Below are 13,152 nucleotides of genomic sequence, written 5' to 3' on the forward strand. Positions count from 1 at the left end.
TTTTATGCGTCAAATAACCAATTCAAACCAAAAATACCAGAACAATTTGCACTTGAACAAATGGGATAAAAAACGACCTAAAATGACAGAAATCATCTTCAAGAAAAACCTATTTGATATTCATCATTTAGTTTTGTCCATGACCCATCCACTAACACTGAGTAGGCAGGAAATGGACAGGAAGGATACGGGTAGTGATATGACCAAAATAAAACAGGAAGTCCAATCACGAAAATTTTAAGAGGAACCAGATCATGACTCTGACTTCTATGGCTGTTTTTATATAACCCTTTTCTAGTCTTGATGACCTCTCAAAGCACTTTACAGTAAAGTTTATTGCCATCCACCCATTCACACACATTAGCACAGTGCATCTATGGGCAGCACTTTTTCCTATGAGGAGCAATTCAGGGTTCAGTATCTTGCCCAAGGACACTTCGGCATGCAGATAGGGAAGACTGGGATCGAACCGCTGACTTTTTGGTTCGAGGTTCTTAAATGTTAAATGTTAAATGTTAAATGTTATGATATGTTAAAATATCTAAACCAGGGAGTTCTGATTTTATAAAACTTTCCAAATACTACATTATTTCTATCCTGCTGGGATTGTTGCCTTACAGTAGGAACTAAAAACTCTAAAAAGATTCCCACTCTCCACGACTCTCCATGACTATGACAGAGTTATTACTCAGGCAGGAATGTATCAAGTTGCAAAAAAAAGAGAAGGACAAAATCCATATTCTATTCATTTAACGCGTCGCAACAACTGCCTGAGCACTTCGGCGATAAAAGCCGCCGCTGACTTTTGGCCGGCCTTCTTCGCTTGATGCGTCACGAGTGTCCGTGTGACAGGCCAATCAAGAAAATGGAGTGCGTTAATGGAGATGGAGATTGTGCCCCCCCCCATACATACACACACATGTGCGTGCGCTGCCCCTCATCATCTCACCTCCTAACATATTGTTTTAGCAAACGTAACTGCTGTCAGCAAGGGCGGGATGGATGGTGTCTTACAGTTAATAGGCTCTAAATCATAGCGGCGTGCAGGGACGGCCAATCAGCTGTCACCTAAGACCTCTGCTCAAGGTTACCATTGTGACTGTGGACGGACTGAATTTTCTCGCTCTTGTGCTTTCTGTCTTGCAGTGACAGTTAATACCTTCTGCTGCTTTCTCTTCACTTCTGTTCCTCTGCCATCTAAATCTCTTTCTCCTGTTAGACTGTTCACACGCACACAAACACTTCCAACTGAATCTCCCTCTTTCTGCATCTTTCTGTTTAATCCTCCACTTTACCTGCCCCTTTTCTGTCCACCTCCTTCTGTCCTCCCTTTGGGTCTCTCCTGCTTCATTCACCCTCTCCCCAACCGCCACATCTCCCCTTTTCTGTCTCCCACTGCAGTACAGCTGTGACTCTATCTCTGTTCATAATCCACTGCCTCTCTTTACCTGTGCTGCTATCTGCCCTTCTATTTACTTCACAATTTCTCTGTTTTGCTCTCTCCCTCTCAAAGCCAGTCACCGGTTTTAATTAGGCTCCATTCATTTGCTGAAGGACACAAGCACTTTCATAGGTGGCCAGCGATTGTCTCCCCGCTTCATTTATCCGTGAAGCCTCTGAATAGATGGAGGCAGCAAGTATTGATGAAAGCGTGAAAGGAGGAAGACCAAGGAAATGTGAATGCCACAGTTGTAGGCAGGTGCTAAGCTCTTAGTGTGCAGGGTGGTGGGCGGCGCTCTACCCAAGGACATGCAAGCTGAGTGAATGCCAATGCAGATCTATTGAAATTCAATATCAAGTGCTCTTCGCAAAGGCATCTGGCACGGAACATATTCGGGGTGAATGTCCTCTTGTGCTCTCACAGGAACTGAATACAGTGAATGAATAATAAATTGATAACGCCATGGACTGTGTAGCTTGTCTTTCAGAAAGTGCTGATATTTAACCTGTGCTATCACTGGGAACAAGGAGCACAAAAACACGGCCGAGTTTGTTCGGCTCGACTTGGATTTACATCGAGTTGCATTCGGTTGCATCACATTATCAAGATTATTTTGTTTACCCTAGCAGTGTTGTGCATCTTGTGTCTGATGGTTTGGCATGCAGTTAGACCCCAGGAATAGCTGTTGCTAGGGCAACAACTTAATATGGATCCAAATATGGAATCATGAGAGTGAGAAGGAAAAACAAAAGACAGTCTAATAAATGATTTTCTTAAAGCTGCACTAAGCAAGCTTTAATTACTACGGGACAAGAAGCCTCTAAAACAAACACACAAACACAGCCTTAATATTCTGTTTATTCATCATGTGGCACGTTTAACATTTCAGATGAAATCAAAGCTTTGGATTCAGAACTGGGAAGTCATAGTCCCGCCCTTATTGCTGATGCCCAGCAAAAGTTAGATGGAATGAGAAAGTTTGAATGCCCTTGTTTACCATTAGCTTTTCAGTTGAGTTGAAGTGTGATACTCAAGCGTTGAATGTCTCGTCGCTTGTTTCTCGACGTAATGCAATGGATCCTGAGATATGTTGTGCCGGGAAGGATCCACCTGTTTGAGCTTTTGTGTTTTAGGGATAGAAGGAAGCATTTTTCAGCTGCATTTGAAGGAGCCTTTGAAATGGGACAGCCTACTCGTACTGCTGTGATGCAATCGGTCTTCAAATGCAGCCTCCGAAGGAAGCAGCCCCTGAATTGAGACACAGCTATGGACAAATACATAAACTTTAGGCTTCACAACAAAAGAAATGTGACGTTAAGTAAATACATCAGTAAAACCAATTGATGATAAATATTACCTTGGATGGTTGTAGGATCCACCATAATGTAGGATGGTTAGACTCAGACTTTAAAGTATGTGCTAAGTAAGTGGATAAGCATGCGTAAAGCTGAAGAGCTGGTTCTTAATTCTAATGGCACTAATGACCCTTGCACATTACACAGTCAGTGTCTATTGTGACTCTGCAGACCCACTCTGGTGTTTTCAGTCATTCTGGTGGATTAGACCTGTACATGGGTTGACGTGGGAAGGCTGGGACTAATGTGTCACTACTGAATGTACAAATTAGAATGATAACACAAGATAAACTTTATTTATCTATCACAAGGAAATTGAGGAATAAAACACTGGAACATGCCACTTGGCCGAAAAGGACTCAAGTTGTTTGTCACCTGTGAAGGTTTATGTAAAACCCTTTATTTAAGCAGGAAATATCATTAAATCAGGATCTTGTTTGCACAAGAGACCTGAGTACAACACAGAGAATAAATACAAACACAGCCAGACTTAAGCATATACAGCATCAAAGACTTGGCTAAATAGAATTTAAATAGATTAAAAGTTTAAAATAACCACTGGGATGGAACGTTCAAGTCTTAAAATCCTCTGCGATTCTTCACATTATGTGGTTCAAAGTAGAGGAAGGCAGTCTTCCTCAGTTCAGTATTTACCTCAGGGGTACATAGAGTTAAACAGGCTTGAGATCTGGTCTGGTGAGCAGTGCTTTTAAATGTGAGAGGAGGAGTGATATTCTGTGACAGCGTTCGCAGGCCATGTTATGAATAGGAATGAAGAATGTGGTTTTCTTTAAGCTTGTTGCTACTGAGGACCAGTCTACGTTTTCATACCGTTCACAGTGATAGAGTTTGATATTTATCTCCAGTAAAAGGAGCTCAATGAAACTGCATCAAGTTGTTCTGAGGTAAAGCATGCAGCATATGGGTAAAATATATAATGTCAAGCACTGACATGTTGACTGTGAAATCATTTTACTGACGTTATGAAAGAAACATGCCTTATTCTAATGTATGAATTCCATATTCTTTACTATTGGTGTGTAGGGATTTAAAATGACATATACTGTAAATTGTTACAGGAAATTCAAAGTGCTTTGACACTCATGGTAAATCCACTTACTTTGCCTGATTAAACTTCTCTGTTTAGACTGTGTGGATATCAAAGACTGTTATTAAAGATGGACGTCACATCTCCACTTCCTCCCACTGGACAAAAATTAAGCCAAAATATCCCAAAGTGGGTGCCACCATCTTGTGCTGGTGACGTAATTTAAAGCCACAGTCTGCGTGGTTTGGTATAGAGATCTGCTGATGCAAGCACTTGACCAATCACGGGTCAATCTTGACGTCTCATCCTGTTTTTACAGCATCAAATAATTATTTGAAACCAAATTTACTGGAAAAACTCGATAAGAACCTAAAATGACAGAAACCATTTTTGAGAAAGAGATTATCTAACATGTACTTTGACTTATTAGTTTGCTCCATGTCCAGTCTGCTAACATGGAGGAGGCAGGGTTTCTGACCTTTACTGCAGCCAGCCACCAGGAGTTGATCGAGATATTTCTGCTTCGCGTTTCAGGATCTCTCATGTCGTCCATCTTTATATACAGTCCATGGTAGATATGTACAGACTTGACTGACATGTACTTCACTCTCCTGTTGCACATGTTAACATGAGCCAGCACGCACCTTCATCAGTGTTCTTTATACTTTAAGTTTAGTGACCTCATTTAAACCCCAGTACAAGAATAACCACATTCATATTTCTGTCATAATTCTGTCTCCTCATTGTCTGTTTACAGCACTTAAAAATTGAAAGTATAAAATGAAGTGCAGAGATAAACTGAATGACGAGTAGCAGTCTGGAGCAAAGCAGCTAAGCCACCATGTGGAGTGCTTTACTTTAAATAGATTGAAAATCGAGTGGTGCAACCTTTAAGTGCTTCAGTGCCCACCTCTCATGCACCTGCATTTCGATCTTACACTGATAAAGACAAATGGTCCTTTCCTACTGGCTGCACAGGAGCCTGTAGGAACCTTTTGTAGTAAGAGCCAACTAAGACAAACAAGGTGGTTCCCAGCATAGAGCGGACACCTAAGATATGGCACAGTGGAATAGTGGGAGATGTCACAGTCTGAATAGATGCTTCCTCCTCAATAAAAATCAAGCCTGTCCTCACAGGAAGAAAAATAGCATCAGTTATTCCAGCGAGTGGCTCAGAATAACAAATGTTAGATTAGATTCAAAGTTATTATCATTGAGCAGAATATAAGTGCAGAGGCAATCAAATGCAGTTTAGCATCTAACCGAGATGTACAGTATGTATGAATACACTAAGACATATACAGTATGTACACATGCAGTAGTTACAGTAAGCTATTGCAGGTATCAGTGTAGGCGTGTAAGTATGCAGTGTGGGTGCTTCTCTCCATAGAACTAGGAAGCATCATACAACATACCTGCATACACACAATATAAACACAAACTCAGTAGAGCGCAGACCTCCACCAAGGCCCAACAGTCCTCTTAAAAAAACACATTTAAATTCACTAGATCCAGATTTCTATGTGGAACTACGCCAAATTCCACACACTCAAATATCAGTCTCTTCAACGTGTCAGATTCTTTTCATCAAGATCCACAGATCAAAGAAAATGTATACGGCAATGTTAAAGACAGACAAACCAATGAGCAAACAAACATATGGACAGTGGTGAAGACATAACCTCCTTGGCAGAGGTAATTACATGATAAACTAAGACATCTACAGCATGTGCAGTTGTTACAATGAGCTATTGCAGGTATAAGAGTGGGTGTATAAGTATTCTGTGTGGGTGCTTCTCTCCATAGAACTAGGAAGCATAATACAGCATACTTACAATATTCAAAATATACTCCGAGACAAATTAAAAATGTTCACAGTAAATAATGTAACATGTAACCATTTACAACTAATTTCAAGGGGGAAAACTGTTTTTGCTGCTGGTGCTGTTGAATGTCCCTCATTTAAAGGGGGTTTGATATATACACAGCAAATTATGATGTTTGAACTCAAGGTCTGAAGCTCCATGCTACATTGATAAAAAAACAGATTATTATAATCTACTAACAAATGTTTTTGTAACATGAAGGTCAATTCATCTCTGTGACATAATTGACTATATATTGATGTTTTAATGAAAAAGACTAACAGATATATTTCCAGATGAATCTGCAGATAATTAAATGTCACCGGCCTGAATATACATTGTGACAACAAAATCTCATCTAACTCATCTTTATTGTCCTCCTCCCTCCTTCTCCCTCTTTTCTCCTCTAGATATTGATGAGTGCGCTGAAGGGAAGCACTACTGCAGGGAGAACACCATGTGTGTTAATACCCCCGGCTCCTTCATGTGCATCTGCCATACTGGTTACATCAGGATTGATGACTATTCCTGCACAGGTGAGCTCCTCTGCTGCCCTTTCCGACACACTGGAATCAAGTGGACAAGGTGCTGGAGGAGGCTGCTTGAGCTTCAGCTTCCAGAGCAGAGGTTTCTAACAGACCTGAAGTCGTACAAATCAGGATTATACTTTGTCACATCCTGGGTGTGTAGATTCAGTCGGAGGACGTCTCTACAGTTATCTCCTAAATGAGCTTTCAAAGAGAATAATTTCATTTCACTACAGAAAGTTATTGCCGGTTAGGAATAATATAATTTGCATTTGTAGCCATACACCGGAGGATGATGTATGATTTCCTGATAGTGAATTGTGCAGCCAAGAGGTGCACAGACTTCCAGAGACTTAGAAAAGAAGCGGCGGCCTCACATTGAGATATAAATATAGTGAGTAATTAGAGTTTGTGTGTAGAGAACAGTGTGGAGCCAATCCCAGCTGACACTGGAAAGGTCGCCAGTCCATCACATGGCCAGTATAAGCCTGCTGCGGACATCACGTGTTTTTGTTTACAGCACATCGACATCAACAGTGTTGTCTTTCCAAGTTACATGTTCTTCATGTATGGAGAATGTTTTTCATCCTAAAATATCTATATTCCCTTTGGGTTTTTTCAATTTCATGTCCATCGCATGTGAGAAACGACATCGACACACCCACCTGCTCTATTCTCACACGGGCTCGAAAGGTCCTGGAAAATGTCAAAAGCAACCCGGACATTTGAGCTCTCACGTGTAGCCCCTCCAGAAAAACAATCTGGAAAATGTCTGGAGTTAAGTGCATGTCTGGAAGCAGCATCCATGCTCCAAGTCACACCTGTGGGCAATTTTCGATTCTCATTACTCTAAGCTGTGTCTTTGGACAGCGGGAGGAAGCAGTGAAATAGGAAATCAAGTTATGAGGGAGGGAGACATAGTCATCAAGTAACACCTGTAAAACACAATGAGAAAAGCTGAACCACGTGTTACACCTCCGCTCCCTTCCTTAGCCTTCATACTCTCAGACGGTGCCGGGTTAGACACGTTTGTATGTTAATGTCTAACCCTGCAATTATGCACAGTCTGTTCATTTAATATGCGTAGAGATGAATGTCAGAGTTTGATTTGCTCCCATTGGTTTTGCTCTGATTACTAGCGTCACATTAACACACACACACACACACACACACACACACACACACACACACACACACACACTTTCAAATCAATATCGGCCTATAATTTGGCACAAGCTGGTCGGGAAAAGACTGAACATTGAGAGAAAGTTGATTGAGTTGCTTTGTGTAGATCATAAAGCGTATCCGTCTGTCGTTCCTGCTTTGATTCAACTTTTTGTCAGACTCCATAATTACATGTATTTATTCTATAAAAAGCATTGATAGAAATCTCTAAGCTCTGTTATATTGTGGGACAGGTCAGATGCTTGTTATTTTAAATATTTGAGCATTTTAAAAGGGACGTTATCATTGATAAACAACACTCTGCCCTGTTTGCACGTGTGTGTGTGTGTGTGTGTGTGTGTGTGTGTGTGTGTGTGTGTGTGTGTGTGTGTGTGTGTGTGTGTGTGTGTGTGTGTGTGTGTGTGTGTGTGTGTGTGTGTGTGTGTGTGTGTGTGTGTGTGTGTGTGTGTGTGTGTGTGTGTGTGTGTGTGTGTGTGTGTGTGTGTGATAAGAAAGTCCCCGAGAGACTGTGAGTGGAGGCAGCAGATCCATTTGTTCCTGATTTTTGGGGGTTTTCAAACATGTTTGGACCGCATGTAGGTTAGTCCGTAATTTACTGCTCTACTCTGTGTCTCTATCATTCGTGCTGCGCACTGCCAACTGGGTGGAGCCAGACTGAGTGCGCCTCGCCATCCCATGCAGCTCTCCATACATTGTCTAAGTTCACAAATTCTGTTGTTTTTACCCAGCCTGAGTTTACACATATGTGTTGATGACACTTTCCTTTCTCTCAAGTTCCAGGACAATCATACAGAAGCTATGCAATTCTAATCAACCGCTAAGCGTGAACAATAAGCGGTTTCCACTGTACTAGAAGTTTGTCGGGGGGGCGGAGGCGGCACGAAATTTGACGCAGGCGGCCGCAGGAAAAACCCTGATTTCAAAAGCAAGACAGATCAATCTGGAAAGATCAACATGGTTGACTCACAGTTTGCTCGCTGTCTGTGTTGAAGTGATTGGCATCGCAGCACCACATGTTTACAACCGCGTCTTCCACAATAGTTAATCAGTAGATGAGACAAACTTAAATACACATAAGAGAAGTAGACAAATGGTAAATTATCGTGACTGATTGGACTGTGTCAAATTCAGGTGTATATTTAACAGATGCTTTAAAAAAAAAAAAAAAAGCTAAGTTCTTATTTGACTGAACAAAGTGTACAAGCAATATGAGCCTTATCTTGTGTAAGGCTGAGCTAACACTGCATTAGGAGTAAAGAAAATGAGTTTTAAACAAATCATATAGCAGGATTTAGTAAGCCCACTTCTCAAAACAGGCAACGAGCTGGTTGTTTTCACCAAACACACATTTTGTGATTAAAAACTGGATATATATGAGAGATGAGTATTCCTGCAGGGGAGACTTTGGCTGGCATTGCACAAACAGTAACAGCAGTGGTTGTGGACATTAAATCAATGAAATAGTCTTAAATGGATCGAGGACACTTTTAGTCTATTACACGAAACAGATGATATATTGTTTTTAAATCATTATTTAGGATTTTTTTTGATCAGAGATTACACGAAATAAGGAGGAGGGAGTTGCAAGAAACGTCCCTGCCCAGATTGCAAACATGAATATTTTTGGCTCATATATTCTGCATTATAAAATAAAGTAAACTCAGCCAAAAATCATACAACTTGTGGTAACTTTTAAAGTTCAGAATTTAATACTTGGGACTTTTAAGCTCAAGAGAAATTCTTGCTCACCAGATCCAAATTTGCTGTGGATCAAAATCTGGCTTAAAAGATGCAAGAAATCTCACACCCATGAGACCCTTTGTGCTCACTTTAATTACATTTCAGTCCTTATATGTTATTGTAGTCAAATTGACACAGGGATGGGTTTTACCTGTTGAACTTGGACAGTGTGTGGGATTTCTTGGCTTTCTCACAGTCAAAGCTTAAGGGAATCTTAAAGCTTAACAGAAATATTGACTTTGTTTCCTGTATGCGAGGAAATACATATATATATTGACTGATTTGATTGATGGATCATTTTTTTCTATATAATCCAAACCCAATGTTACCCTGCTGGAGATATGTAATTTTTGCAAAGATATTTAATGAGAAGAAACAGAAGGTAGGCGGCAACATCTGTATAAATCAGATACCATGATTTACTGGATGTAGGGAGTTTCAATGTGTTTTCATGTCAAGAGTGAAGAATGCTGCGGAAACACTGAAAGTCTTAATTAGAACTTTTGAGGCCGACATGTGTTTCTTTAACAATTATAACTTTGTTATTCTGCCGAATGCAGAACTCTTCAAAAAATCAGTTATCGTCATCTTCGTATAGAATAACACAATGTCACACCACAGTGGCTGATCCACCAGTTGTTTGCAGTGTGTGAAACATGACGCTAAGTAGCTCCCTGTGTGCATCATCTCTGACGAGGAGGCAGCATGCTGCATTTCCTCCATGTCTGTAATTAAAAAAGCAATTTGCACCGATGCAAACTAACTCAGCGGCAGCAGACTGAAGAGGGTGGCTGCCGCCTGCGCTGGAGGATTTAGGCCCGCAGCCTTCCTGCGGTGCCGACAGAGTTTGAATTAGAGCCGTGAGACTCGCCAAACAATAAACGGCTGGTAAAGACTCCCATTTCCTGCTCCATCGTGCCCCCCTGTAGAGTGTGTCTTCCCCCTTGTCAATGGAAATCAGGAAATGATAGAGCAAAGTTAAGGATTCGTGACTTTGTGTCTTTTTATGGAAAAGCTTCTGAAAGGCACAAAGTGTTAGATTTGAGATTGAGGAATTGATTTTAAGGGAGAAACAAATTCATCTCTTCTCTTGTGCCCTTGTGATTTATTTAGTGAGAGAGACCTCCTTGCTTACTCAGTCCCTTTCTTTATTATCTTTAGACAACCACTGTACCTTGTGTTATTTCACTCACATGCACGTTTTCTCTAATCTTCTGAGCTGCGGGGCAAGTTTTATTGTTTTACTCGTTTGTCTTTCCTCCACTGTGTGCTCATTCCCCACATTCACAATGAAGATTAATACCTCCAGACCCAGTGGATTAAACTGTGTCACTATATTTTATGTAGTTTCCTATTAAAATGCCTTCAAGCCACCACAGTGGAATACACAGCTCTGCGTCTCCTTATAAAAGTCAATTTGTGTGATTAAACCGAGGCTTATGCGGAGGCTTGATGTAATGACTTTTTTTTTTTTCCTGCTTCGGTCAAATTAACGTCGTCATCTCCCCACTGAGTTATTGGACTATCAGCACTCACTCATCCATGATCAGGGGGGGGCTTGATACTCAATGCAATCACTACTTTATAGGCATGTCTCTCCTTTGCGATCCAAACAGAAGCTGTTTTCAGACCTGAACTCCAAAGAATGTCCACACAATCGGGTCCGGACTTTCTCCGGAGTTTGCCTTTCACACATGAAGCAGGAGGTTCTCTACTCAGACTTGCATGTTTTTGTTTACAGCACATTGACCCTTATCTCCAAAGGCTCACTTGACATCTTCATAGGTGTCTTCTACGTTGTCAGAGAAACTCCGGAGGGAGTCTGGAGGCTCTCACTCTGACATTTGCGTTCTCACATACAGCCCCTCCGGACAATGTCTGGAGATTACGGGTACATGTCTGAAAGCAGCTTGAGAGAACTGAATGAAAAAGAAACAATGAGTACACAACATGCTCATATGTTGAGTTTGGTGTCACCTCTGCAGTGCTGTCGTCCGTAATTGACAATAAAAATGGGAAGATGCTAACCCACTTGCTGCAGGAATCTATTGCCTATTGCAATTGAACATCTGTCGGTGTTTGAAAGGGCTCCAGAGGGAGCGAGAGAGTTGCATGTAGATGAAAAATTACAGCTGTGGAAGGAAACATTAAACCAGCTCCTTCAGTATCTATTGACATTGTACATTCACATGATATACAGGCATCTTTATCTTCCTCAATAGCTCTCACCAATTAACCAAATCGCAGACTCAGCAGAAACCACTGTCCCTGTATTGACTGCTATATTTCCACATGTGTTACCGTGTTGTGTGCGAGCTGGTCCGCCTGCTAAAGAGGATTAAGTCGACTGTAGTTCATTTCATGGCTCAGTGTTAATGTGCAGAATAGTGGATTAAAGGAGTGATTCGCAGATTTAAGTCTGGGGCGGAACAGCACGGAGCCCTGGTTATATTTCTCCTCAGCACGTCAGCGTATCGGTGAACTCAGATAGACGTCCGTATTTTACATCAGGACCCCCTGCATGATGGGAGGTTGCAGGTTCAGATCCCAGCTGGTGGTAGACTGGAACGTGCAGACTTCACATGCTTCTTCAAATGAAATCTGTTCAAGCTAACTTCCTGCCGCAGCCCTGGCTCCGTATCTACCGGAGCCTTTAGCAAAAGAAACAAGCGCAACTTTCTTTTGCCACTTTATTTGACTAGCACTTTATCCTTGATCTTGAAGGTCAAGATTCCTCCTCCCTCTTCCCCCTCCGCTCTTGGACTTTTCCCCAAAGTGCCCGAGGTGCTCCGCGCTCTGTGAGATTAGCAGCTAATCCATGAAAGGTAGCGGATTGGTTGTGCTCTCCCTTTGAATGATATTAAAGAAGGCTGTCCTGAGGTGTGCGTGTATCTTGCGTGTGCGTGTCCAATGTGTGTGCTTGTGCCTGAGGTGTGTGCGTGCGGGGTGTGTGTCCTTGGCCTAATCCTGTGATAACCAGACCTGGGCGCCTGAGGCAGGGGAACGGAAGGAGGGCTGGGCAGGGAGGAGAAAGTAGGGATGGATCGGGGCCAGACGTGGAGCAGGGGGTTCGTCAACAACAGAGATCAGTGGAGATGACTTTCAGTCTGACGACTCAAAGAGTCTGGTAGCTGAGGGGGATTCAAACACGAGTTTCTGCCTCTTTTTCCTTGATATCCAAGGATTTAGCTTGAATGGAGGAGTTTCCTTGTGAAAGTCATTGTATGTTTACACTCAGGGTTTATCCCTATGACACATCCTGCGGGTCCAGCACTCGACAAACAATGCTCAGTAGCCCTGCCTGTAGTCACAAACTCTATAGGGTGGCATTACGTTTTATACTGATGCCATATTAAATTATATCTTCGAATAATAACCCTTTTTGTAGAAGTTTTAAAGATTTGAAAAATCTACCATTATTCTATTGCTATATATGAGACTGCATTAGAAGCGTTACAGGGGCACGAGTAGACTGTCCCATTTCAAAGGCTGTTTCACATGCAGCCGACATATGCATCCTTTCATCCCAGAGAAACAAAAGGTCTGACAGGTAAATCCTTCTCGGCCGAAAATATCCCAGAATTCGTTGGGCTTCAGTGATGATCCATGTTTCAAAGAGGTATTGGCGAAGGCAAGCGAAGAGACGTTAGATGCATGAGTATCAAGTCAACCGAACACCTAACTGTACATATGTTGAAAAATCACGGGGCATTTCAACTTTCTAGTCCAACTACAGCTCTGTTGCTAGGCAGGAAGCTAATGATGCCCATCATGGACATCCTCTGTAGACCAGACCATCTCATTATGGTTCAGCCTTTGCGATCTGCACAGCCCACTGCACCCTACACAGGTTACTCTTTTGTGATATTACCTTTTCTATCCTCTTGTAGCAGAAAAATGCAGAGACACAGAAAAGGCTAAATATATTTATAATTTCTTCCCTGACTTGCTTATCATAAAATCACTGTCCTCTCAAAGGCCTCTAATGGTG

At 41.8% G+C, this 13,152-nt stretch overlaps 1 protein-coding gene across 2 annotated transcripts in view; it reads left to right on the plus strand.

The window, feature by feature from the left end:
- Positions 1-13,152, plus strand: part of nell2a (neural EGFL like 2a) — an 86,842-nt gene that overhangs the window by 40,294 nt on the left and 33,396 nt on the right. For both annotated transcript variants that reach the window (XM_035155774.2, XM_035155773.2), the window contains exon 13: positions 6,120-6,245. In XM_035155774.2, the coding sequence (XP_035011665.1) occupies positions 6,120-6,245 (126 nt within the window). The remainder of the gene's footprint in view (positions 1-6,119; positions 6,246-13,152) is intronic.

This window comes from Hippoglossus stenolepis, chromosome 5 (assembly GCF_022539355.2).
Source record: "Hippoglossus stenolepis isolate QCI-W04-F060 chromosome 5, HSTE1.2, whole genome shotgun sequence".
Lineage (NCBI taxonomy): Eukaryota > Metazoa > Chordata > Actinopteri > Pleuronectiformes > Pleuronectidae > Hippoglossus > Hippoglossus stenolepis.